Source organism: Hippocampus zosterae, chromosome 2 (genome assembly GCF_025434085.1).
Source record: "Hippocampus zosterae strain Florida chromosome 2, ASM2543408v3, whole genome shotgun sequence".
Classification (NCBI taxonomy): domain Eukaryota; kingdom Metazoa; phylum Chordata; class Actinopteri; order Syngnathiformes; family Syngnathidae; genus Hippocampus; species Hippocampus zosterae.
In genome coordinates, this window is record NC_067452.1 from 5,715,619 (window position 1) to 5,743,462 (window position 27,844).

The window sequence follows — 27,844 nt, forward strand, 5'->3', positions numbered from 1 at the left end:
GGGTGGGATACCTCATATCCTCACATCCTGCCCACCTGGGCACACTTCCTGTGCTTAATGGCCAAATCATGTTTGGTCATGTCAGGTCATGTCTCTCTCACAGCCACCACTGAGAGGTGTGTGGGAGCTTGTTTGTGTGACTTGCATGTGTGTAGGTGAGTGAGGCTCGAAGATCATCAACCCTCATCTATCCTCTTGTTACCCAGTCTCCTAGACCCAAACCTTTGACCCCAAAACACAATGACAGCTGGCCTGGTGACATCGGATCCATGTTTGGGTTGTCTCTGCTGTGTTGGCCTGCCTCTGTGTGTGTGTGTGTGTGTGTGTGTGTGTGTGTATGTGTGTGTGCGTGTGAGCTTGTGTGTGTTTGTGTGTGTGTGTGTGCGTGCGTGCGTGTGCGTGTAGCGAAGCAAATCCGTTCACTGCTCGTTGAAGTGTGAGGAAATGACAGATAAGACAAACCCGCATACGGGTGAGCACATTCAACATCAACCAAACTGGTGCTGATAGTATTTGCCTTTCTTTTCAGGTTTTCCACGCCAATACGGACCCAGCCGAGGTGGTGCTCAATCGCATACCGCAGCCTGTTCTGGCCCGGTTTGTGCGCATCCGACCACAGTCGTGGCGTAACGGCATCGCCTTGCGCTTTGAGCTCTATGGATGCCAGATTACAGGTGTGTAGAAGACAACATAAAGGTTCTATTATTCTCATTGCTGCTCCAACGCAATGGTGAAAGGCTTCAGGTTCATGTCATGACTGTGGGGGTGGGTGGCGACGCTATTAAATTTGATTTTTTTTTCATTGCTTTAAATTGTCAGTGTTAAAATTGGTCCTGACAACAGATAATTATAGAGTAATTCTACATTTATTAACATGCATTTGTACATTGTTTTCATTCATTTCAGTCTTATTCAAAATCACAACAAATGTAGAAAATTACAAAATAACACTTTGAATGACTAAAAATAGATCCCTCAGAAAAAATGAATAGTCATGACAACATTCGTACATCCATTCAACCGTTTTCTAAACTACAACTAAATAACAACAACAACGAAACTATAAATAAATAAATAAATAAATAAATAAATAAATAAATAAATAAATAGATAAATAAATAGATAAATAAATAGATAAATAGATAAATAAATAAATAAATAGGAATAATTTCCACCCAAAAAATAGGGACCTCGCAGCGGTCGCTGCTCAGGCCTGAAAAATAGAACAGAGCTCCCCATGTGTCTTGGCTGGTTTGGCATGCGCACTGGAAGAGGGTAAAGATGTATATTCATATATCAAAGAAGTATTGAGCGTCTCTTCATCAAAAATCTTAAACCGATGACCCCCTTCATGTGCATTGCATTGTTTTGTACCGATTTTACATTGCAAGAGTTGTTGGTGAGATTTGGAGATCATTGTATCCTGCTGGCAAGAAAATACTTTTTTAATGTTTGAGAGTAATGCTCAAAATTATGTGATTTTGTGCTTGCCCTTGAAAAAGAAAGTGTAACTAAATATAAGCTCAACTTCAACAGAAAAAAATTCCCTGAACCATGAAAAGCAGTTGGGTTGACACACATTTAGGCTGCCTCCAACTCCCCGTGCAATATTTTAAACATAACTCGGCTCAGGCGAATGAAAGGAAAGCATTACTTGATTCTTCCTTCCAGAGTCTTCACTGTGTCATTTGCCTCTTCCACATTCTCTCTGAACTCATGCTATGCCTCCAGACGGCGCCCGTCTTCTCTCTCATCGTTTTCGACGTTTTTTTTGACGTGTCCTCTTTGCTCTGGGAGCGTACCCGATCGGGGAATGCGTGGCAATCAATCTTTCATGGTTGAGTCTGCGTCCGTACATGGCACACTGTGATCCACTTCAGCTGCTAACCACTGCAAGTGAAGTAACTATTAGCGTCAACGAACAAGTACAACCACACGCTGATAGTTTCTAAATGTAGTGGCAGCCCCAATGAAATGTACACACACAAGCATATAAAACCCCTGTCCCTTAAATAAATAATTTTTTTTCTTCATCCTTTGCAGTGACATAACAGCATGAAACTTTGATCCGTGCTCTCTTAAACTGTCAGCACAGCTAACGTCTCCCTTCCTTTCTCACTTCCTGTATCGCCGCTTTTTCCTGCTCCCTCTTTAATGGTCCCCTCACTCTTGCCTTCCGTCTGCAGCCGCTTATGACTGCCGGACTGTCATCCCAGCACCCTCCCCCCCACTCCCATTTATTCTCATTTCTCTCTTGTATGCAGCAACTTTCAGTACCAATATCTGAATGAGTTTTATTCCTACAGGTGTGTTTTATTCACTGCATGTGTCGTTGTGTGTGAATGGAGATGATTGATGGGATCCTAAATGCCATAAAATACACTATCATTGCATAATCGCTGAGGAAATAAATGCAGCCAAATAAACACATGCTCTCATCCTACTTATATGCACTAATTAATAATATTAGATCCATAGGCGCAACGCTATCCCTCACTAACTCTCTTAGCCTTTGCTCCGTTCTTAACTCCATATTGCCTAATGGCCAGTAGTGCTTTGATGTGGTGGAGTTTAACAGCTCCCAGGTGGAAAAATGTATAACAGCATGAGTGGATGTGTCAGGTCAATGATTCAGACCGAATGTCCATCCGCCTTCCTGAGGTTAAGATGAAAATAATATTAATAATATCAATCGCCACAGATGCTCCATGCTCCAGACTGCAGGGCCTGCTGTCCGGCCTGCTGCCTGACAACCAGATCTCGGCCTCCTCCAGCAGGGACATGATGTGGAACCCCAGCGCAGCCCGCTTAGTGGCCAGTCGCTCTGGCTGGTTCCCTGCGCCTTCACAGCCTCTTGCTGGAGAGGAGTGGCTTCAGGTTTGCTTTGAATTGTGCCTTTCATTGATCCTCATTTAGGTGCATCGTATATTACCATGTCAACAATTGCACACATTTATTGAACTCCACTTGAAATGCATGGATATTGTCCTTAAAAATATTCATGGATTGCTTACTGAGAAACTGAAAAAAGGGACAAAACGTAGCAAATAAAATGTGAAATTCCACATTTATCTGACTCAAAAAATGTATGTTTCTCAGTTTCTCCAGTGCCTAATCTCTTCTCTAATCTCTTTTCATGAATACTGGTTAACTATTTTTTTCATAGACCACGAGCAATTAAAAAAAAAAAAACATGATGGATGTTTAATCTCCTCAGTAGGCAGAATTATCCATGAATGCTGGAAAACCATAAAAGGGTGTTTTTTTTTCTTTCTTTCATGATTGATTGGTTCCAGGTGGACCTGGGTGTGCCCAAAACAGTCCGTGGAGTCATCACCCAGGGAGCAAGAGGGGGAGAGGCAGCAAGTGGAGGAACAACAGAGAACAGGGCCTTTGTCCGGAAGTACAAAGTTGCATATAGCCTGAATGGAAAAGAATGGAATTTCATCATGGACAGAAAGACAAGCCAGCCCAAGGTGGGTCTTGAGGGCAGGGTGGATGTTTTGTTTTTGTTGGCGTTTCCACTTTGTGCATTGTGTTTGTGTTGATTTCTTACAGATTTTCGAGGGTAACACACACTATGACACACCAGAGCTGCGTCATTTTGAGGAGACAGTGGCCCAGTACATCAGACTGTACCCTGAGCGGTGGTCTCCAGCAGGGATTGGGATGAGAGTAGAAATACTAGGCTGTGACCTTCCAGGTAGGAGATTCTGCTGCTACGATAGGAATCATTTTGTTTCTTAAAAATTAATGTATCCATCCATCCATCCATCTATCCATTTTCTGACCCGCTTTATCTTCAGAAGGGTCGAGGGGCATGCTGGAGCCTATCCCAGCCATCTTGGGGCAGTAGGCGGGGTACACCCTGAGCTAGCCAATCGGAGGATTGGAGAAGAACAACCATTCGCGCTCACACTCACACCAAGGGACAATTTTGAGTGTTCCATCAACTTACCACGCATGTTTTTGGAATGTGGGAGGAAACCGGAGTACCCGGACAAAACCCACGCAGGCCCGGGGAGAACATGCAAACTCCACACAGGAAAGCTAGAGCCGGAATCGAACCCTGCGCCTCCGCACTGTGAGGCCGGCACACTAAATGCCCTAAATTTATTAACCCCCGCCCCCTAAAAAAAACAAATGGAAAAGAAAAGAAGGACCATTGACCATTATTCATTTACCGTAATTTAAATGAATCAACCAATTATTGATCAGAATTTTAACTGTATGGGAAAATGTTTATTTTACTCATATATTATGTCTTTTTTCATTAAAAATAAATGCAAAACAAAAAGATTTCACAAAATAAATGAATACATGGGTGGTCCAGTGGTTTGCGCGTCAACCTCACAATGCAGAGGTTCAATTCCCACTCTAGCCTCCCTGTGTGGAGTTTTCATGTTCTCCCCGGGCCTGCGTGGGTTTTCTCCGGGTGCTCCGGTTTCCTCCCACATTCCAAAAACATGCGTGGCAGGCTGATTGAACACTCTAAATTGTCCCTAGTTGTGAGTGTGAGTGCGAATGGTTGTTCGTTTCTGTGTGCCCTGCGATTGGCTGACGACAGGTTCAGGGTGTTCCCCGCCTACTGCCTAAAGACGACTGGGATAGGCTCCAGCACCCCCCGCGACCATTGTGAGGATCATATCAGAAAGTGGATGGATGAAAAGAAATTAATAAATGTGATAACAACACAGACCATTTTAACAAAATTGACTTTTGGGAAGGGTCATGTCAGACAAACATGGATCTGCATGGAGCTTGCCAGACGAAGAGCCTGTACATAAATGTTTCAGCCTGATATGTTTTGAAATTATTTCACCTGGAAAATATGACTTCTCTGCAAGCTTCCAGAAACATGTGCTATTACTAGGAGGGAGTGGACAAGCTTTGTGTTACAGGAATGCATCGCCAGAGAAAACTTGCAGCATAGTCTGCTTTCCAGATGTGTGTGGCACTCACACACACACACACACACACACACACACGTTCATACAGATACATATATACTCATACATCTACTTGCACAGGCACACATCTGGACTTTCACTGTTCACCACTCCCTCTGAGCCTTAACAGGATGACTGGTGCTGTGTAGCACAGCCAAGCATGTCATATACGTACAACACACCCATCAAGCAACCACTGACAGATATACACACAAGCACAGAAATATTACATCATGGCCCATTCAACTTGGTCAGGTGACTATTATGGTTTTGCATTTTATTGTGCTTGATGAATGCAGCACATTAAAATAGATTATTACTCATTTTTAAGGACAGTATACATTGGAATATACCACGTCTAATGTCGAGTTTTACACTTTGTTCCAAACTCAGCAGAACTACTGATGACAGCCTTGAACATCCTCCATTTCCCCCTGTGCTGTGTATTATTCACTTCTACCCTCATTTATGCCATCCCGGGAATTGCTTTGAAATTAATATTTTTAACCTGGTACATTACTCCTGCTTCAATTGGATGTAGAAGCTGTGAAAGTAAAGTAGAATAAGATCCTTTTCTCTCTCCCAAACATATGGTTGCACTTCTTTCCCCCTCTAGGCCCTGTGCGTGGGTTCATTATGTTTTTCGTCTTTTGTCTCATCCACTACATATCTACGCACGAATACACACACAAATACACACACACACAAACACACACACACACACATATATGCAAACGCACGCTCACATCGCTGCTTTTGCAAATGTACTCTCCAAAAATGCAAAATGCATGAGGATGATTTCTCTCTGAGAGGATTGCATTGTTCACACGTGCACATCTGCAAATTAAATGTCTGGTGCCACAGCATCACAACATACATCATTTGCGATGGAGACAGGAAAAAAAGTAAAAGGTGTTCATTTGATCAATTCATGACATGTTTGGTAGCAAATGTTGTATTATACTTGAATTGAATTATTTTCCAGTGTCAGAAAACAGTTTTTGCACAGTACACTCCATTTGGGCATATTAATGTATTTTGTTATCATTAACAAGTTTGAATAATGTTTTTTTGTCAATTTTCTGGTAATTATTGTTCATTATTTTCCTGACAAAATCCTACACACTATCTCGTGACAGACATTTCTTTCTTTTGGTATTTTGACTTAGCGGCAGTCGAATTGGGCGTAATGGGGCAATGGCGCCTTTGATTGTCGTTGTGGGATAGAAGTAGACTTTTCCCGGCGAATCGTTGTGTCATCCGTCATTGGCATAAAATTTTTAGGGTGGTCGTAGCACATACCCGAGTATGCTGTGCATGATATTGCAGAAACAGAAAACCACCCAACTTGCGGATTGACCCCACACCACTGCCTTCATAGTGCAAAGTACTATCTCCTGAGCTAAAAGTCTGGGGTGCTGGTTTGCCTCATAACCGCAACAGAAAGGATCACTCAGGCTTGCATTGGTTCAACAGCCTGAAATATGTTCATATTTGTGATGTGGCGCTGTCTCAAAGTATACACCACCTCTATCCCAGCAGGATGCTCCTTCAACATACATATTGATCTATTATTGATGGGTCAATCAAAGGGCACCTAACCATTTACGTCGAATGGGGAGATTTGTGGCTGCGAGGATTGCTGGTTGTGTCGGTGCCCCCTTCCAGTTGGATGCCCGCTGCCCCGGTTGCCCCTCCCTCTTCGTGCACACACACACACACACACACAGACACAAATAGTGATAGGAATGGTTTTATTTTTAGAGGAATTGTTTCACCCTGGGCGGCCCAGTAGTCCAGTGGTTAGCACGTCGACTTCACAGTGCAGAGGTCAATTCCAGCTCCGGGCTCTCTGTGTGGGGTTTGCATGTTCTCCCAGGGCCTGCGTGGGTTTTCTCCGGGTACTTTGGTTTCCTCCCACGTTCCAAAATCATGCATGTCAGGCTGATTGAACACGCTAAATTGTCCCTAGGTGTGAGTGTGAGTGTGAGTGTGCGTGGTTGTTCGTCTCTGTGTGCCCTGCGATTGGTTCAGGGTGTCCCCCGCCTGCTGCCAGGGGACGGCTGGGATGGGCTCCAGCGCCCCCCGCGACCCTAGTGGGGATTAGGCGGTTCGGAAGATGAATGAATGAATGAATGTTTCACACTGGTATCATATTTATGGATGAAATGCCAAATTTGCGGATACACTTGTGCATGGGTCTCAAACATACGGGCCGCGGGGAGGTTCGATCAGGCCAGCAGGATCATTTAAAAATGAAAAAATGCGTAAAAGACACGGAATGAATATTTTTAATAAGGTGCAATTCATGGCGTATCCTCTAGGGGCACACTGTTTTGATCAGAGTAGAAGACAACAGCAGCCTCAGTCTGTCACTGAGACAGACCCAACACAGCACACGCCATCAAGGTCATGTGAATACTTTATTCTTGACACGTTGTAAGGTGTCGGTAGGGATTAAATTTCGATTTTATATGCACATGTGTAAATGATTTAAAAATTGCTTTCTTTGTCAATCTCGTTTAATTTTAAAATGCATTACAATATTTTTCACTACCAATTACTTGAAGTTTTTTGCCTTGGTACAATCAGTGGGATCCGTTGCAATGCATATATGTGAATGATAAAAGTAAATTGCACATTTGTCTTAAGGAAATCGAAGGTGCTTCATGAAATGTTTTGTAAAAGATATGTTCATTAAATGTCAACATTTTCTTAATGTTCTTGTTTTTCTTTAAAACAAAACAAAGGAAAGACATATTATTTTGGTTATTTATAGCAGAGTATGGTATAATTTTAATGGTCCGGCCCACTTGATATCTACGGAGGCCGTATGTGGCCCACAATGTGAAAGGAGTTTGACACCCCTGCACTTGGGGATGAGGCAGAAATGCCAAGTGAGGCGTAGCGCATCTACCAAATTCCGAACGCAGACACCCTTCTGTTACTTAATTGTCAGATGAGTCAGGGGCGAGCCAACTCTGTGCACTGAAACGTAAAGATGGGAACAACATGGCCCTAAACACACAAGACTAGATTTGTGCTAGCACAAAAATGAAGTTACTCCCGTTTTTACCCGAAGTTCACAGGCAGCAGTCTAACCAAATAGGGCCCTGAGTCTTGCAGGCGTTAAATCATGTGTGATGGCTTGAATCATCACCTGCAACACTTAATGTAAGGCAACATTTCATTGCAGCAGGTCATTTTTTGCACTACCTATGCATATATGGTATGTGACTTATTAATTGTTCCCATCAAAAACAGGAGCTCAGGATGACCTAGGAAGGTCAGGCATGTAAACCATTATATGCACACAATCACACAATTCGGTCTTATTTCCATTGCCCACGACACTCCTGTCACCCGAGAAAGGTCAACACATTTACACTGTGACCTTTGAAAGCGCTGAGCTCTCAGGAGCTGGAGAGAATTTTAATGGACAAGACTGTGTCTTCTATGTGTTTTGACATCAGAGGCGATTGCTCTAAGACTGCAAGGGAAGCTCAGCTTCCCCTAAAATGTCCAAAAAGAAGTGATCAAATATATGTGTGTACATACAATTGTGTGGACATGTCATTGACTAAATGTCATTCACTAAACTTTTGTTCTGAATCAGCTTCTTACGACAGGCCGAAATTGAGCTTCCCCTCCTTGACAGACCAGCATCAACACCAGCTGTTTGACATGTGTGTTATTTCCCCAACAAGCAGGTCACAATTAGGCATTTGGTTAATTCCAAGGTTTTACCCCAAAACCTGAATCGTTACACTTGATCACAAACAGCAATCGACAGCACAAAAGGACACTCTCTATTTTGAAAGTGGTCTGCTGTAACATCTCAGCAGGCTGACAGATAAGCATTTCATTTGGTGGCTAATGACTGGCACAAAGGATGCAATATAAATGCAGCATTAAAGTCAGAAGCCTTCGCAAGCTGCGAGAGCGCTTTCATGTCAGCCATCTCGGCGGTTGGGGATTGGTCACAGTCTCTTTCACAGGAAGTTCCTTTTTCGTAGACCAGTTGTGTGTCACGCTGCATTTGTTACCCTCAGTGACTTCCATGGTGGTTTAAGGATGTCACGAGTCATTCAGAAAGAGAAACGTCATCAGTAGGATGCTTCTAATTTGTTTTAAACAACACAACTTTTGGTTCAATTGCAGGTAGCTTGAGAAAACTACCATAATAACAGTACTACTGTTAAATTGATATTTTTGACAACTGCACTGGATCTTTGCCTAATTTTCTGGCCAATGAGTTTACAAATAGAAATTTTCTAAAGCCACATGACGTTTAATCACTAATGTGACCCCAACATCCATATCCACTTCTCAACTTGATCCATCCGCTCCGAAGAGCACCACAATTTTTCCTACTTCCCATTCTGGCCACAGCCTGTTCAGAGCGTGTGCAGTGCACACGTGGTGTGTTCTCATGAGTGGATTTTAGGCATGTAATAAATAAGAGATATACAGTATCCGAAGCATTTTCTTGTTACCAAACCCCTCATGTTCGTAACTTAAACAAGAGTTGAATCAACAATTATTTTTGACTTTTTTATATGGTGTCAGTCATATCGGCCTTCTAAGTGAAACAGTAACTAAAATGTGGCCCGCGCCACAAATAAGTTCGACCCTGCATTACGTCGATCACAATTGACCGGTAGCTCGCAGACTGCTTCCAAGTCGATCGTGAGGGGTGTCGAGTAAAAAATAAATAAATAAATAAATGTTGGTGTGTCTCTGTGCACACAAAATTTGAACACTCAAAATTGTCCCTAGTGGCGGCCCGGTAGTCCAGTGGTTAGCACATCGGCTTCACAGTGCAGAGGTACCGGGTTCGATTCCAGCTCCGGCCTCCCTGTGTGGAGTTTGCATGTTCTCCCCGGGCCTGCGTGGGTTTTCTCCGGGTGCTCCGGTTTCCTCCCACATTCCAAAAACATGCGTGGCAGGCTGATTGAACACTCTAAAAATTGTCCCTAGGTGTGAGTGTGAGCGTGGATGGTTGTTCGTCTCTGTGCCCTGTGATTGGCTGGCAACCAATTCAGGGTGTCCCCCGCCTACTGCCCGAAGACAGCTGGGATAGGCTCCAGCACCCCCCGCGACCCTAGTGAGGATCAAGCGGCTCGGAAGATGAATGAATGAATGAATGAAAAATTGTCCCTAAGTGTGAGTATGTGTGTGGATGGCCAAAAACGTGCACCTACTGCCCGAAGACAGCTGGGATAGGCTCCAGCACCCCCGTCGACCCTTGTGAGGATAAGCGGATCGGAAAGTGGATGGATGGATGTGTTAATGCACACTGCACCCTAATCATCCTTTTAATCTCACTTTCACAAAAAGGTTTTTCAAAAAAAATGAAATAAAGCAGGTCAACTTTAAGATTGCTCAGCAGTCTGCAATTGAAGCTTGCGATCAGAGCTTTCGTGAGATAGCTTTTATTATTATAATTATTATTATTATTATTATTATTATCAGTCAAAGTTCGTTTTGTGTACAATTTACCGATGGCACTAGCAAAGAATGGCAATCTGGAGGGCCGAGAGAAGCATTTTGAAACGGTACGCGTTAACTTAACAGGCTGCAAAAGTGCATCGCATCCCTCCGCATCAGATCTCCCATTCGGGTAGGCAGTGATTTCCTCTTAACAAACTCACAAACTCCTGTGTCTACTTTATTTTTCTGCTGCATACATCTTTGGGGCTGTTATGGCTGTTGCTCATCATGACATGCGTGTGTAAGTGTGTGCGTATGCGGTAACAGGTAACATGGTGGTTGAACGAAAAGTAGATCTTCGGTCCACACCTCCGACGTAGACACAACACATGGGACACTCACCTTAGGTTCACTAGGGTTCTCCGTGGCAGTCTCAGTAGGATGAGAAGAGTTCTAAAATTTCAGCTGATGGATTCGAGGCATCCAATCCTACTGTAAAAGGAACTGATATTCAAGGGAAAACAAGGTGGAAAATTACGTGTGCTTTGCATTGCAATGAAACACAAAAAATGTTCATTTGTTATTTGTGCCACACAAGTGCTTTGCCAGGAGCAGTTGCCAGGCAACCAACACAGACCCCAAGAAGTATCTGCTCTCAGCCGAGAAATAATCTGACACATAGCCTACTGTAATACGCTCAATTGTCATTTTCTCACTTGGGTTTATGTGTTGACACGAGCAGTAACGAGTGCAATAGTACAGTACACACTTGAAACACAGTGGTTGATGGACCTCAGCTGGTTGTTGGCATGAGAGTGGTATTTTCCATGTGCTAGTTAGCGGAAAGAATGCAAAACACTTTAATTATCCAAAATGTGTTACTAAAAATCCATCCACCCATTTGCATGTCACTTATTCTGTGCAATGTCATGGAAAAGCCGGAGCCTCTCCCAGCTGATTTAGGGTGAGGGTTAGGCTGAGTTATTGCCATTATATTACACAGTCAGGTGTTTGCAATTGTTTGCTTCATAGGATTTATGAAATTTTACATCAGTTGGCTCTTTTTGCGGCACCAGATGGGCATTAGTGGTAGCGCTTTCGAGTGGTTTGGATCCTATCTAGCAGGCAGGACTTTTTGTGTTTGCTTTGGTTGGTCTGAGTCCCATTCTGCCCACCTGCTATGTGGCGTTCCACAGGGGTCTTTTGAGGGACTCTGCTGTTTTCATTGTATTTGCTGCCCCTGGGTTCAATGGAAGCATGGAATTTCATTTCACTGCTCTGCGGATGACATTTAGAGCTACAGCATGTCCTGTGAAGCAATAACGGCACTTCCATGTTTGTGTCTTCTGAAGGAAATCAAAGTTTTGATGGCAGAAAATGTCTTGAATTTCACCAGAAACAAAAACAGAAGATATGGTGCTTTATCCCTGTGGCCATTATTATTCTTTTCATCCTGTTGACGTGGCCCCCCCTAGCGTCGAAAACCAACAGTCTTGAATTTGTGTTTTAGATGAGACAGTGATTTGAAATTGGACCAGCAAATGGGTGATGTGTTAAATCCAGCTTTTATTTATTTAGGCAGCTGGCTAGAGTAAAGGCGCTCCTTTCACAGCAGAACCGAGAAACAGTAATCCATTCCTTCATTACGTCTTGGTTGGATTACTGCAATGCACTTTATTCTGGATTCTGCTAATACTCCCTCAAATTTGTCCAGTTGGTCCAAAATGCTGTTGCCGGCCTACGAACTGGCGCTCCGAGGAAACATAACACAAATTCTGGCCTTCTGTTAATGGTAGTCAGATCCCTTTCTGTACATTTTTATTCTTTGGTTTTCGACACAGTATAAGACTTGGCATTGTATTAGTGTTTTATTGTGTTTACTTTTTTCATCTTATGAATGGTCTGTTTTAACAGTCTCTTTTTATATGTAAGATTTTTACTTCATGTTCAGCACTTTTTAAGCAGCTGTGGCGTTTTTCTGCATAAAGTTGAGTCTGATGACCCTTTTGTTCCAGCAGAAATCACCACACCAGCAGACACGGCCACACCCACACTTCCTGCTCAGACCACCACGATCATTGCATCCACCACAGGTAATGCCATATTGTGGTCGAAAAAGGAGGCTCACCACTTGCTTGCTCTCACGGTTGTTCTCCTCTCCCCTCCACAGTCGCCATCCCTCCTACAGGAAATGGCGTGTGTGACTTTGAGCATGGTCTGTGTGGGTGGATGCATGACCCTGGCGTCCCTCTCCTCTGGTCCCTGCACAGCCATGGTGAGTGTCCTCATCAGTCAGCACCTTTACCTGCTCAGCTGTCAAGGATATGATGTTTTCTACAGGAGCTGATGTTTTCTCCACGGCATGAGCTTTTGATGGACAAAAGGTTGATAAAGGAATCGGTGTAAAATTTAAAACAGTAAACATGTGGCTTGGCAAATTTACTGCAGAGTGTTTATGTGTGCAACTTTGTTGATGTGTGCAAAATTCCATTTGGGCAAACAAAAATGTATTGAAGTTCACTTTATCACAGAGTCAAGACAGAGTTAATTAAATTCTATATTATATTCAATCTAGTCTTTTTATACATCCTGCAACTTCAACGATTTCCTCTTTCAATGTGACCAAAATAATTCCTTCCATTGAAAACAAATCTAGATGCGTGTGCCTGACGTGCTGCTTTGTGTCAGGAACACAAATGCATTGTTTTTTATATGGCATCAAATACATGGTTCGCCAAACCTTATATTAAAATTCACCGTTTTTTGAAAGATTTTGTTTTTTCCATCTGGTGGGAATTAAATATATTTTTGTCAAACGCTGGATAGTACCTGGATCATGTTCATCCATTGTCAAAGCAAAGGGAGGACATTGAGCTCCAGTGTGACCTATTGAGCGCCACGCTGTCTTTGACAAAGGGCTTCAAAGTGACATCTTTCAACAGCAAAGGTTCTCTTTGGATTAGTCCAAGTTGTGGCTTTCATGCACAAGGAATCATTTCCAGCTGTCTGCAGGCACCATGTAGCCTTTGAATCCCTTGCTGGTGTCAAAGGTCCGAAATCCCAGTCAGGACAGGATCATTATTTCACCACTGTCAAATCACCGTGTCTACTCTTTATGTTGTTTCTCTCGGACATTATTTAGCTCAATAAGCATGGAATATAATAATGTAGACTGCAATGGAACCGAATCAATCAATCAATCTAACCTATTCATCTCAACAAATAACAGACGTAAGAACATAGAAGCAGCATGTGAATAAGATACCATACAGAAAATTTAAGAATATAAGTAAAATAGAAGTTAAGATGAATGGAATAGATAAGTACAGTGAATAGGTCTTAGTTAATAGGTCTGGAATTTCTCCATTGCGAGACTAATAAAGGTTTTTTCTTCTTCTTCTTCTTCTTAAAAGCCAAATGAAAAAGGTAATGTCTTGCCAGTTCTTACAAATATGAACATTCTCTGCAGCCCTGAGGTTTTCCATTATGCTATTCCACAAACGGTTGGCTTCGGTATCTTAAAAAGGTTACGAACCACTGCTTTAAGGCAAAGGGTCCGTCGAACCCCTGAGACCGATTCACCAAACACCTGGGGTTCGATCGAACCCAGGTTGAGAACCACTGCCCTAGACCATTATGACATTTGAAACCTAGTCATAATACTTTAAAATCAATCCTGAAACAGAAATGTGCAGATTATAAAATTGGTGTTACATGCCTTCCATTCTTAGTCAATGTTCACTTGTGCTTTGCATTGCGAAGCAGCCTCGATAATGAACTGTGTGGCCAGTTAGCAGAACATGCTTGGGGAAAAAAAAATGAGGAGATTCTTTCCTGTGTCCTTTCATGGACACGTTAATATGCAACTTGAGGGGGACATAAAATTGCATTTGTTTTTCGTAATTTCAAACTGTTCTTTAGTGCCCTAATGTGGCATGCTTTCATGAAAATATCCATACATCAAGAGATATAGCAAACTTTACACACCCTATTTATTGTCTTGCTGTCATTTTTCTGCTGGTTTCATCTGGATTTCATTACCAATCCAACCAGGGTCTACAAATGAGGCATTGCTAAAGTTCCTCTTCTCGACTGCATGCGTAACAGATGGCGCATTTTGAAAGAAGAAAGTAACTACCACATGTTCACTTCACAAGGGACCTTAAATGATTACTCGGTAACTGCTGGTGACCGCTTAAAGTATAATAAATGTGTGAAACGAAGCTTAAATGTGTGCAGAAGTGTAATATTAAGTACTTGTAGTAGTAATTCCCCTTGCCCGTTGAACAGAAAAGCGTAAATACACACGGATCAACTTACACCTGAGTGGCAATAACCATGTCTCAATCTATAAAATATTCCCACGAGCCCATTTTTAAGGGTCTTCATCTGACGAAGAAATACACTTGACTCCCTTAACGCACAATGGTACATGCAATTTGCAAGGTCAACACTCTCAATGATGGAACAAATAGGGGGCCTCCAAATTTGTTGGACTTTTTCCGGAGTTTAAGTCAGTGACCTCCTCGAGGATGAAAAGCAATTGTCCCTGTGAGTTTTTGGCTGCTTGTGCTCTGTCATCAGAAGGGAGGTCACACTGAGCCTATTCTTCTGTGTGTTTATTCTTCTTTGCGTTTACATTTGTCTATTGTTGGGTAGGGGCTAGTTATTTTCTTTGGTGAGGTCGTTATTGGAAGTAAGGGATGACTTGTGCCCTTTTTTGTTGCACTTGCCTGCGATTGTGTTAAAGCATGTGTCGTGTTTATAATGATGAATTACCGCAGCTTTGTTTTGCCACACGGATGATTGATGATGTCATCTGTGTCACTGCAGCCATCAACACACACATACATACAGTTTGCTTGTGCTCCATTCATGACATTTACCTTAAAACAACATCATGCGCTTAAGGTGGATATAGTATATGTACTTTTTAAAGCCTCCGGGGCTAAATGAAAAATCAAATGACAACAAGAAAAAAACGGAATGTATTTTTTTTGTGTGTGTGTCGCATCAAAGCTCACCAGTGGGAACACACTTTTGATTCATACAGTTTTGTTAGATATGAGAGATTTTATTTTGAAATTTGTCTGGCTAAAATAGCCACTGATATTCACCGCTCCTGGATTTTGCACACACACACACACACACGCACATACAAAGAGCAAATGATCACTCATGGTTTTGCATCTTCCCCAGAGCTCAACAGTCATCTATATATCGAAGCCAACCCAAAGACAGAGCAGCAGCGAGCCCGTCTCCTCAGTCCCATTGTGCCGGCTGACACCGGGCCTGTGTGCCTCCTCTTTTCCTACCAAATGTGGGGGGAGGCTCAAGGGCACCTCAGGGTCCTGCTGCGAGATGCCCACAATGAGGAGACCCTCCTGTGGACACTGAAAGACGACCAGGGCCCAATCTGGAAGGAGGGCCGCACTATCCTGCCTCGGTCACCAAAAGACTATCAGGTAGTGATGAATTCCCTGGCTCTGTGGAAGCTTTGCATGCAGACAAGATAAAGAGGCAGCTATACTGTATGAGACCTAAAAGAAGCCACACTGTTTCTTTTGGTTGCATTGTTTAGCGTTGCGTTTTTTTTTTTTTAGCAGCCATCGCACTGATGTTCTCATAAAATAATAAGTCGCTGCTAAGCGAGGGGGAAGATGATTGCAAGTATGAGTCGTTGCTTTGAAATCACAAGCACCCTATTAAGTTTTTATCCCGTCTCTTCCCCCTTCTTGTCCCTCGTGTTGCCTTCCGCCTTCCTTCACTCCTTCCACCCTTCCTCTGTTCCCCCCTCTCCACTTTCTTCTTCCTGCGCTTTTGCTGTTGCTTAGGTTGTGATGGAGGGCTTCTTTGCACATGGCACGAGAGGACATGTTTGGATTGACAACATCCGCATGAGCCCCAGCACGCCGCTGGAGGAGTGTACACGTAAGTGTCACAAGCCCACACACATCATGTATCGACACCGATGGGACGAGCTATACTTTTTTGCTCTTTATTTGACCCGCCGGTCCTCTGTCACTGTCACTGTCCTCTCCGCTTACACCTCTTAAAGGCATCAGTAATGCATGCGAAGTGAAAAACACCCCTGACATTCCTCCACATCCAGCTTTAAAGAGACGTTTTATTCCAAAACACCCACCTAGTACGTAGATGAAAGAGGCGACGCGAGCGGAGGAGGGGCAGTGTATAAACTCCTCCAGAAAGAAAGAAGAATAGGAAAAGTAGGCCAGAAACGCCCTGTGGGCCCTCGCGATGCTAATCTATGTTTCATTCGATTTCTATTCTTCTCTTTCTATTCTCCCTATCTTTTATGCGCACAAGCCGGTTGTATTTGTAAACAGAGCTTTCCCGAGCTGTCAAAGGGAATTACTCGACAGGCTGTTTGCAAAGTAAATGGCGGAGCGGCTGGCGCGAGCCGAGAGCCAACGCAGCCTCCTTAATCTGGCCTGAGTCGGGGCTTTTGGAGAGGGTCTTAAGCAGATCAGAGACCAAGCTGGAGGTGCGGAGTTAGAAACCTGCCACCGTTTTCTGCCTGACATCCAAGGTGCTTTTGAGCCAGCCCAGCCGGCGTGCAAAAGGCATTTTATGTGTGCTTTGGCCTCTCCGCATTTACATCAGTCATGGTTTGTATATGTTGAGAGTCTAAACTGCTCAGCAGTCAAGAAAGCAAAATATGACAGCCAAGCTTGGCTCCTTTGCCACTCCCACAGTGTGCTGAGATGCTGCTTATCACCCAACACGGTAGAATTTTTCACAGTACGTTGGCGTTTCTGCCACAGGCGCCGGTTCCCAAGGCTCCCCCCCCCCCCCCCCACCTTCTCAAACGCACGCAGAGGCACCACATCTTTGTGTTTGCATTCCCTTCAATCAAAGTGAATGCTCTGCTTTGTGGATTCCCAAACAGCCCCCTGCAGTTAAACTGGACTCCGATAAACATCTTGAAATGCGTGCTGTTCCCAGCTCACATAAATTGCATTCTCAGAATGCAGCCGAGTAGAGGCCATAATTCATGTGAGCCGTCTCAGGAATTAACTTAAATTTCCTCAGGAGTTTGGGAGTCTCGTGACATTCATTTGACATTTGCCTGCCTTTTCCGTCTTATGTAAAGTTATCTAACAGTTCTTGTTCTCTCTCTCTCTGTCCTCGTCACCCGTGTTTTCGGACTGTCCCCACAGAACCCATCAACGCCTTCTCTCCAGATATGACCGGTGAGTGTATGATGTCATTTACTCTCTGGCCTTGCTGCTTCTGCTTGTTGGTATGCACCAGGCTGTGGGTTTTCGCTTGGCAGCACCAATATGTTTCGGTAACTACATGAGCTGCACAAACTATTCCGTGGTCGACTCCACTGCAAGTGTTTCTGAATGAATACAAGTGCACATCGGAAGCGGCACGTAGAAATCACAAAGCACGTACTAAAGACCCAACTAATGAATGCCAGATTTAGAGGGGTCGTTGAAAATCTGATTATTTTGGTAATTCATTGTGTCTCGGTGGAAAAGTGCAAATGTTGCATGGAAGTACACCTCCAGCAGTCGGATGTGAGAAACTTTTTCATGGCTCTTGATTTCTGACTCAGAGACCCAGCCGGGTGGGTTTTAAATAACTGTCTGCCTCGTGAAAAATATTCAGAGCATCCTGCGGGACGCGACGGGATTGATGTTTGTGCTCTGGCATCTCATAATGTCCTCCAATAAGATAAGAGCTCGGTGGTTGCCGTCACTGCAAATATCACGACTGCCCACCCAAGCTCTCCAGCGCCTTTCTTTCACAGCATCTCCTGCATCCCACACAATAATATGGCCATGTATATACACAGAGCAAGCCTGAGCGTCCCTCCGCTCCACAACTCACCTAATGAATGTGCACATTCTGAAGCTGCGGCAGTGACGGCATGCAGCAACTCCCTCTGTAGTTAAAAAAGAGAGCTCTGCTTCTCTCCTCCGAGTTCGCTGTTGCTCCAAAGGCCTTTTAAGTTCTCAGAGTCACATTTGGATTGTATTTAATTCAATTCCTTCACCCCTGGATTGTAGATGTCTGTGTGAATTTTGGAGTAGAGACTTCTTGGAAAGCGCTTAGTTTAGTTCTTCCCAATAAATAGAGGAGTTCAATCCAGGGGCAACATTGCGAAAAACCTCTGGCTCGTGGAGGACAAGGCTGACCTGGAGGCTGATGCATGAGAAGAAAGGCAAAGTAAGAACGCTGAACAACGTGAGCTATGCTTGAAACCTATCGGCCAAATCAAGGCGGTTAAATAACAAATTCAGTCTCAGCCCAAAGCGAACTCTGGCAGCACTCGATAGCCATGTGGTGTCGATGCGAGTCTTGCATGGTGATGTACTTGAATGGCCTAACGAGAAGAAAAAGTTCCTTAATTCAGTGTGTGCGGTTACTTTTCAACTAATTATTTCAACTTTCTTTCACACCAAGTCATGTCCTTGTGAGTTGTCCAGAAATGCAACAGCATTTCCATTGATTAGTTTAACAATTGGTCTAAATGTAAAATTGATGTTCTTGGTGTGAAAATGTGTCCTCCAAACCAAAGATGCATTTATGCACATGGATGCATTTGAAATTTTCTTTGGACATTGGGTATTGGGGGGGGGGGGGGGGGTTTTGTTTTTGTTTTTGTTTTTTTCACTCATCATGCTTGTGCATGCTCAGGTGCACGTCTCCTCTTTGAGATCGAGAATTGATCATTTCAGTCAATTGTAGCGCCATTCCACTCTTTTCCTGTCGGCCAATTATTCTGTATCTCTCCACCAGGGGGAGGTATTCCCGTGCCTCCCTTCCCCATCCACTGGTATTACATAATGGCTGTTGGGGCCACCCTCCTCGTCCTGGCCGTGGCCATCTTGGTCAGAGCTCTTTGTTGCTGCAGACGACACCTGGCCACCCAGAAGAGCCAACAGTCGGTGGCCTATCACAGCTCTTCGCAGTGCTTCCAGTACTCAAATTGGTCCACAAGTATGGCCACCCCAGGGGTGGAGCCAGTGCTGACAGTGAGGTTGGACAGCCGGGACCGACACCGCACTCTCTGCTGAAATGAACCGATTGGCTAGAGTGTCCGTGCAGGATGTCTACACGTGACGTTGGTGTCACAAAGCCAATCAACTAAATCATCACTTTACAGCTGCGCGGGTGATGATGGAAGTCTACAAAAGTCTACAAGAACAAATGGGTGCACTCCCTCTTGGATGTCACTCGGTTGCTTGCTTTCCTCGTCATTTCATTGAGGAGTTTGCTATTGACATATGTCACACTATGACCCGCTGATCCTGATGGCAGGGCTGGAGTGGAGGACTGGAGTAACTTATTTATCTGAACAGCTTGGTAGGGCCCATTATGTGCTGTCTGGCCCCTCAGGCACCGATCATCCTTTTGGAATCCCCCCAGCATGGACTTGCACACAGACGTGTGGGCTGGGTTTAGCCAGTCAGAGCTGCCAATCCACCAGCTAACCCAAGATGCCCGAAACACGAGGATGAAACTGGCTGTAGAGATGAACTCTGCTCTTGCTTTGATTTTGGCCTGTTAAAGTGGAGGGACGGAAGGGGGGGGTGAACTCTATTATCTTTTTCAAACAAGCATGTGCACATTTAAGAAACAACGAAATACTGCCAGTAAGCCGCCTGACAGTGCTAGATGCAGTCATCGCCAGTGCTCAGTTTGTTTGCTCGCATTGTCTATCATAAGAAAGCACGTCTTTCCTCTCCCGTTATACGCAATGTACCACCCAATTGCGCTGTTCTCTCAACGGGTGAAAGCCGCATGGAGCCAAGTTAATTTGTGGGCGTTTTCACTGGGAGTTACCGCTGGCTTGTAAATAGAAACAGCTGTCTGCGATCATCTCTTTCTTGATGTTTATGCCGACCAATCCAAGAGTGCCATCAAATTGTTTGCTGTGTATTGGCACCATGAAAACCAAGAGCAATAGGAAGCATTGCCCATGTTCTTCTTTTTACAGGCGGTGCTTAACAGGAACGTAGACATAATGATTCCCAGAGAAATTGTACATGAATACTGAAATATGGTGTCTCCCAACACTCATTACTACATTGCAGCATATTCAAATTTTGTTGCATGAAAATATGCCCGACGCTGGCTATTTGTGAGCATCACAAGAATGACATCACATCAGTCTGAGTGACGTTTTAGGATACGTTTCTGTCATGGCTGTATCGTTGCCAAGCCGTTGCTTTTTTTCTTTTCTTTTCTTTTTTTAATCCACAATCCCATCTTTGATTCTACTTACATAACCAATGTTCTTTTCCCCACCTCCAAACCACTTTTTGTTCTTAATGAGTTTGAACGGTTAATACACGCAAACGAAAGCCAAGAATATTTTTATGTATGAGTGTGCAGGCTTGTCTCTTAGTATTTTCATCTCATCATTTGGAACTGAGGCTACAAAATGATGCAAAGTTTGTTTTTGTCTTTTAAAACCGAACGGCACCTCACATGCCACTCAACAGGATGCACATTGCCACTTTTAGTTGCTGCACTTTTGTCTCCGGAGTGGTTTTGGCTGATGCTGTGCTTTTAAATCAGCAGGAGGAGGGACGGGACAGCGGGCTTGACACTGTTCCGCTTCAAGCCTCCAATACTTGTAATTAGTTAATGGACAGATAACATTTATTAAGGCTGCGCAATGCACTTTTCCTTCCTTTTACTGCACTTCCACCATGCCGTAGCCTGCCAAGTTCAGTTACCCTGGAAACATTGTAATAACGCAATTGGCCATCGCAGCCATTCAGATGGAGACGTGTGCCTTGCCAAGCAGTTACTCCCATTCCTGTATGCCTGCCAACCGCAGAGAGTGCACAACACACACACACTCACACGCACACACTTTCACAAAAGTCTTGTCTCACTTGAAACGCAGCTCTTAAGGGTGATCGTTTTGATTGTTTTTAAAGGAGGCTTTGTTAACTAATGACAATTTTGCATCTTGATTCACACAGAATGAACAGTCTTAGAACATCACTATGCTACATATTGACTGTGTTTTTGACAGCAATGTATCATAATGACCTTTCCCTAATTAATAAAGTCATATTTTTCTACAATTTCAAGTACTGCCCAGCATTGCTTTTCTGTAAAAAATGTATGAATGCAGCAGTTTGTTGGGGAACGTTTCTGTGCTGGACAATATTGACACTCAATGTTCATGGGATCCCTATGGCATTACACGTGCAAAAAGTGAAAATGAAAGAAAATTAAATGGAGTTTGTCCTCCCTCACCGCTACAATAGCTTCCACTCTGCTGAGACAACTTTCGCCATTATGTTTTTTTTTTTTTAACGTATCTACAAAGTAGATTTGTGAGGCTCGTGGTCACTGATGTTGGCCCAATATCCCAGTCCTAAACTGAAAAAATAATAAAACGGTTTGTTGAATTTATCCATCCAGCCATTTTCCAATCCGCTTTATCCTCACACAGGGCACACATAGACAAAGAACCATTCGTGCTCACAATAACACCGAGGGACAATTTGGAGCGGCTCCATTAACCTGCCACGCATGTTTTTGGAATATGGGAGGAAACCAGAGTATTTGGAGAAAACCCATGCAGGCACATGGAGAACATGCAAACTCCATACAGGAAGGCCGCAGTCGGAATCAAACCCATGACCTGCGCACTGTGAGGTCGACACGCTAACCAGTCGACCACCGAGCCAGTTTAATTTACTCCATTTTATTTTGTCGAGCAGTGGCACGCAATAGAATCATCAATGTATCGAAATCTTTTTAAGTAGAAAATTATATCTGGCTCCAGGTGATTTTATTCAGTGCCACAACTTGAGGAAATAAAATTGAGCAAATTGAACACATCCTTTTGTTTTCAGTGTATTTCATTCAATTCCCTAAGGTGTTACATTAGGTTCAGGCCGGGGCTCTCACTAGTGTTCGTGCACGCGTGCATGTGTGCAAAAACCTGTCCGGATCAGCGTAAAGGCAACAAATGTTGTGTGCTTCTCTCTAGCAGTCAAGACGCCTAATCAGTTTGGAGATGTGCGTCTCGACACAGGCAGGGAACCGCTTGGGGGTGGTAAGCAAATAAGTTTCTGTGTTTCAAATTTTGAAAATTCCCAGTTGACACACTCTGGTCCTGTACTAGGTCTCCAGTTTCCAGAATGGAACACAGCATCGCCGTCGTTGGACCCTCCAGTGACTCCGGCCTCAGAGAAGGACAACTCGTGGCTGTACACGTTGGACCCCATTCTGGTCACGATCATTGTGATGAGTTCCCTGGGTGTCCTACTCGGGGCAGTGTGCGCGGGCCTCCTCCTCTATTGCACCTGCTCCTACAGTGGCCTGTCCTCACGTTCCTCCACCACACTGGAGAACTACAACTTTGAACTGTATGACGGCCTCAAGCACAAGGTTAAATTGAACCAGCAGCGCTGCTGCACTGAAGCATGAGGAGAAAGAGAGAGGAAACCAAAACATATGTGAATACCTCTCGCAATCTTCATTTGCTTCTAGCTTCACCTTCGTGTCAGCTGATTTCCTCGAGGAGACAGACCCCTGGACACATGGACAAGTTGGCCACCTTTTAGCTCTAGTAAGCTCTCCTCTTCCTGTTTGGAAAAAAATGGCACAGTCATTTATTTTGTGGTAAAAGCAACAATGTGAAAAACATTGAGGTCAGCACGATGAATTGCTCCATTTCAAGGCCTCGGACATCTAAATATCGACACATATCAACTTTAGATTCCTGCTCCACCAAAAGACAACTGTTTCTAAATGCGCGTCATAGATTTGTAAGAGTTCTAGTTTTGAAAGTGCACATAATGAGTCAAAATATTGTCTTGGAAAGGTGGTAGGTTAGGAACGTGCTTAGCAAGCATCTTTTTTGGCTCAAACATGTGGACATGTTGATGTAGAGCTTAGCTCCCGTGTCTGGCCCGTTGACATTTTGTTCCATTGTGGACTCTTCTCCTTGTTGGGCACGCCTTCGGAGTGGTATTTTTAGTCATTGACGTCTGTCAATTTAGTAGTTCTGCACTCACTCTCTTTGTGTTTAATGTTTCTGTTCTGGCTCGTGGGCAATTAGTGATGGCTGATAAGTAGGGGACACAGCACCTAAAGTAGGTGCGTGAAGGTTAGTGTAGTCGTGGGATTTTTTTTTTTAATGGAAGGGAGAATTATAGTCGCCGCAGACCGTTCTCTTGAGACAAAGTCATGTTTTCTTTGTACTTAATGGAGAAAGGTCAAGGAGTTTTAGTGAGTGCAACCTATGGATTGCTACTGAGAGCAGGAACTGACAACTGTGGAGGAAAAAGAAACAAGGAGAGGCAGGGAGCACCCGGGCTCACCGATATGTTCTCGCTCTGTGCCAAAGACGAGAACTGAACATGCAACCAGAAATTTCTCGTCTCAATGGTATGACCACATGCCAATGGACACACATCAAGCCTTAAATTGGAATTGTTGAGCAGACATACTGAGGAGAAACCAAGGTGAGAACACGTCCCACTTTGGACCAGAGAAGCCATGATTTGAAGGACCTATCCCACTGCCATAAGAAACATTCATTGCACAAAGCTCACTCAACCGCATGGCCTAACGATGGCATACTTCATGGGTTTTTTTTTTTCTCAGCTATGTTCAGCTTTCATAAAGCAGGGTGGGCATTTCTTCGTAAAAACTCCTTTGCATGAATAGACTGAATCTCAAGATGGAAAATGGGAGAGAAAATATCGATTTTGCTGTGATGCTTCATCAATCTCATGACACACTGACATGATTGGCTTGTACATAATATACATGTGCAAAGAATGGTTACTGACATACACACACACATGCACACACACACACACACACACACACACACACACACTCAAATTGAAACCAAGGTTTTCACAGTAATCCTCGCCAATATCACTGTTTGGACTTCACAGATTTGTAATGAGAACACATGTTTTTATTTGCGGGTTCCCATACAGCGGCATCCGCAGCCTACCAGAAGTTGTTTTTATTGAGTCTCATCCAACTGAAGAGCTGAAAATGCTCCGGTTTGCTGCTCAGTGCAAGGGGACAGAGTTCCATTCCTATGAAACAGACACAACCCAATTATTGTGTACAGTAAGTCAGAAAACCATCATGTTGTACTAAAGCAGTAGTCTCACAAATATATGAATTATTTGTATGAAAAACACATAACTGTGAACAAATGAAATGGATCACCACTGAGTATGGTGGTAGCTAAGTATACTGTCTCATGTTTACGGCACAAATTTTATAAGTTGAAACAAATATTTCTGAGTAATATATCACTGTTGCATCCCAATGTCATAGGTTTCGACCCTCCTGTACAATAAAAATCATTGTCCTCTTTTTATGGTACCGCACAGCTGATTCATAATCTTCTCTAGTGTGAGTACATAGACTTTAAAATGAGTTGCAGTACCTTTACTTATTTGTGAAAAATCTGGTAGTACTATTTTCACTTTTTGCGTTTTTTGGGACATATCCCTCACAAAAACAAAAACAAAAAACAGGAGATAACTGTACTGAGGTCCCTGAGGTGTATACAGTACTGTATTTGAGCTTGGTGACGGTGTGAAGAAAGACACCTACTATGACGTCCATATTTTACACGCACTCAGTATTTCATTCTCTGGAACAGACCCGCACACAAACAGGCCCACATTTCTGGACCCAAATGACTCTCTTCAAAGTGCCTTGGAGCCTTGAGGATCCAGCTTGCCTTTTGATCCAGTTCCAGACAGTTGCATGACATTGAGAGCGACCATAATTGTGCCCCCCTTGACCTAGGAGGACCAAACACATTTAAGAACGAGACCTCTTGCACTGCTTGGACTACTGCTGCTGTTGTTGTTGTTTTAAAGGGGTCTTTGTACAGAAATTCTCTTTTTATGATTGTTTTGTTTATTGTTATGATTATTTAATAAAGGATTTATACCATAATAAGTGAGTGACTAGCAAGCATTTTTCCCTCACCATATAACTTCCCCACAGACTTTTCAAATCAAACTTTCACTTTTAATTGCATACACACACACACACACACACAAAATACAATAATTGCACACAAACTTAAGCTGTCACATACAAAGACATTATTTTGTGTTTGACTGCTTGCCATACTGGGTCTCTAATCTCCCCATGAACTCCCATTAGTCTGGACCTCTGGTGGCCCTCATTTAGAGCGCCTACATCAAAGCTTTGAAGTGCATGGCATCTCAGCCTCAAACGCCTCACCAGCTCCAATACCCCCAACCGCATACACTAAAATATACAGCACCTAGCAATTACTCTATATCGCAAAGTCTCCCACACGCGGCTCCATTTATCTACACAGTCGTTCCTCACCTAAAAGAAAAGATCGTTAGCAAACATAGCCACAGACTGTCAGAGCTTCTGTACCATTTCTTTGTGGATGCCTGTAACAGAGCTGACGATGTTTTGCACAAGGCTCTTGAGAGGAGCTGTGAAGTCGTGACAAACGATTAATGAGCGTGCTCAAATTAGCTCTGCATTTTTTAGCTACTTTGCACTCTTCAAATGCGGTTTTTAATGTCTGTGAAGCAGGTAGACGTCATGGCTTATTAGCTATGACAACATGTAACCATTCAGAGTTAGTGTGAATTAGTAGCACAGGTTTGCCTGTCAGAAGTGTGCTAAAGCATAAGGTACGAGTGTGGGGCCTTGTGGCAGCGGTGGCCGTTAGCAGGCTCCAGTCCGTTACACACCAGAGCAGGCCAATTACTGCCTCTGAATAACTCGCAGGCACTCAGCAGTCCACTGGAGGAGTGGAACGCCATCTGCTCATGAGTTTGATTGAGCCCGGCAGAACAGTCATCACCACATCACACAAATGCCAACGGAAAATTACCCGAGTGGCTAGATTGTCATTGTTCCATACCACCACTTGTTTTCTCAAGCAAACCTAACTTACCTTTATGTTCTTGTGAGTGTTTGTGTGTAAGCCAAATTGCAGATTTTTTGTTTTTTTTAATCTGAATGTTAACTGCAGGGGCCTTTTTCTTTTCTTCGTCAGATCAGAGAGTTCTTTGCCTCTGAACCCTTCAAAGAAAATAACGTGGCGCCATGTAAAGTGATAGGCCAGATTGCAGAGGGAGTTATTTCAAGGTTTCGTTCGAGGAAGTAACTGGAACACACATCCAATTATTGGGGAGGTCTGAAGTTGAAGTAAGTCTGAAGTAGGGAGATCAGGGAGCGAGCACACGGGACAATCATTTCAGTTCAATTAAAAATAGTGCTCTATACTGTATTCAAGGATGCAGAGGGTGGCAGTGGACTCCCAGTAAGCATGTCGCACAATTGAGTGGTCTGAGGTTTGTATCTCAGCTCAGGCCCTCCTTTGTGGAAGATGATTTTTGTCCCCATGTTTGTGTGAGTCTTTACAATATTCCCCACCACGCACACCACTATTTTTGAAAAACATACATGATAGGCTGATTATAGACACAAGATGTCTATAAATGTCCATAAATTGGAATGTCAGTGTCAATGCTCCATAGGTTGATGTCCGTTGTTGTAGCCATCAGCATGCCCCTGCTTACCTGCAAAACAAAGCACTATTCAAGCAAGCATTCAAGTATAACTGTGTTTAACCCTTGCAAATAACAAAGATAGTCTTGCAGAATATTAATGGCAAAGAATGCCGCCTCTCTGGAGGAATTTCAGAAAGCATAACTCTGCAGTTTTCTCCTTCATGTATCCTCAAAGAGTCTCAAGTTAGAAGAACAGAACCACCTGGAGACGAAACCTCGCAGTGTTTCAACAGCATCCAATATGCTGTCACAAACTGCAGCACCATGCATAAACACATGCAGAGACTGGCACTTCAGTTGCGGAATTTTCGCACACACATCAGAGCACAGGCGCGTCCCAGTGGTCTTGCTAGGAAGAGGGCCCAGATAATTTTGATGGATATGCCAGTGGTTCAAAGCACCTATATGGGTCAATATATATATATATATATATATATATATAATAAGGTGGCCAAAGGAAGAGATTCAGACCACGGACATTAAGACCCGAAAGCTCCTAACCATGCATGGAGGGTTCCATCCCAAATCCAGCACCCTGAGACTGTACGCAAGCCGAAAGGAAGGAGGCCGGGGACTAGTGAATGTGAGAGCCACTGTCCAGGATGAAACATCCAAGCTCCATGAATACATCAAGGAGAAGGCTCCAACGGATGACGTACTCAGAGAATGTCTCAGACAATGGGGAACAGAAGATGAGGCACTGGAAGAGGGACCATCATGGGAGGACAAGCCCATACACGGGATGTACCACCGGACCATAACTGAAGTGGCCGATCTCAAGAAGTCCTATCAGTGGCTAGAGAGGGCTGGCATGAAGGAAAGCACAGAGGCACTCATTCTGGCTGCCCAGGAGCAGGCCCTGAGCACCAGGGCCATTGAGGCCCAGATATACCACACCAGACAAGACCC

The 27,844-nt window shown here is 43.7% G+C and overlaps 3 protein-coding genes across 6 annotated transcripts in view; 2 read left to right on the forward strand and 1 right to left on the reverse strand.

Moving 5' to 3' along the window:
• nrp2a (neuropilin 2a) overlaps positions 1–25,328 on the forward strand; it is a 57,004-nt gene extending 31,676 nt beyond the window's left edge. For 2 of the 4 annotated variants that reach the window (XM_052058718.1, XM_052058721.1), the window contains exons 8-18: positions 530–674; positions 2,702–2,877; positions 3,297–3,476; positions 3,559–3,703; positions 12,401–12,475; positions 12,553–12,657; positions 15,582–15,847; positions 16,217–16,313; positions 17,564–17,596; positions 22,375–22,440; positions 22,510–25,328. In XM_052058718.1, the coding sequence (XP_051914678.1) occupies positions 530–674; positions 2,702–2,877; positions 3,297–3,476; positions 3,559–3,703; positions 12,401–12,475; positions 12,553–12,657; positions 15,582–15,847; positions 16,217–16,313; positions 17,564–17,596; positions 22,375–22,440; positions 22,510–22,814 (1,593 nt within the window). In that variant the 3' untranslated portion in view covers positions 22,815–25,328. Of the gene's footprint in view, positions 1–529; positions 675–2,701; positions 2,878–3,296; positions 3,477–3,558; positions 3,704–12,400; positions 12,476–12,552; positions 12,658–15,581; positions 15,848–16,216; positions 16,314–17,563; positions 17,597–19,154; positions 21,464–22,374; positions 22,441–22,509 lie in introns of those variants that run through there. The other 2 variants (XM_052058719.1, XM_052058722.1) reach the window with 2 other exon arrangements.
• Positions 1–27,844, forward strand: part of abcb6a (ATP-binding cassette, sub-family B (MDR/TAP), member 6a) — a 139,137-nt gene that overhangs the window by 87,306 nt on the left and 23,987 nt on the right. The window lies entirely within an intron of this gene.
• The window catches only part of rpl31 (ribosomal protein L31), a 237,082-nt gene that overhangs the window by 61,939 nt on the left and 147,299 nt on the right, over positions 1–27,844 (reverse strand). The gene's annotated exons all lie outside the window — the stretch shown is intronic.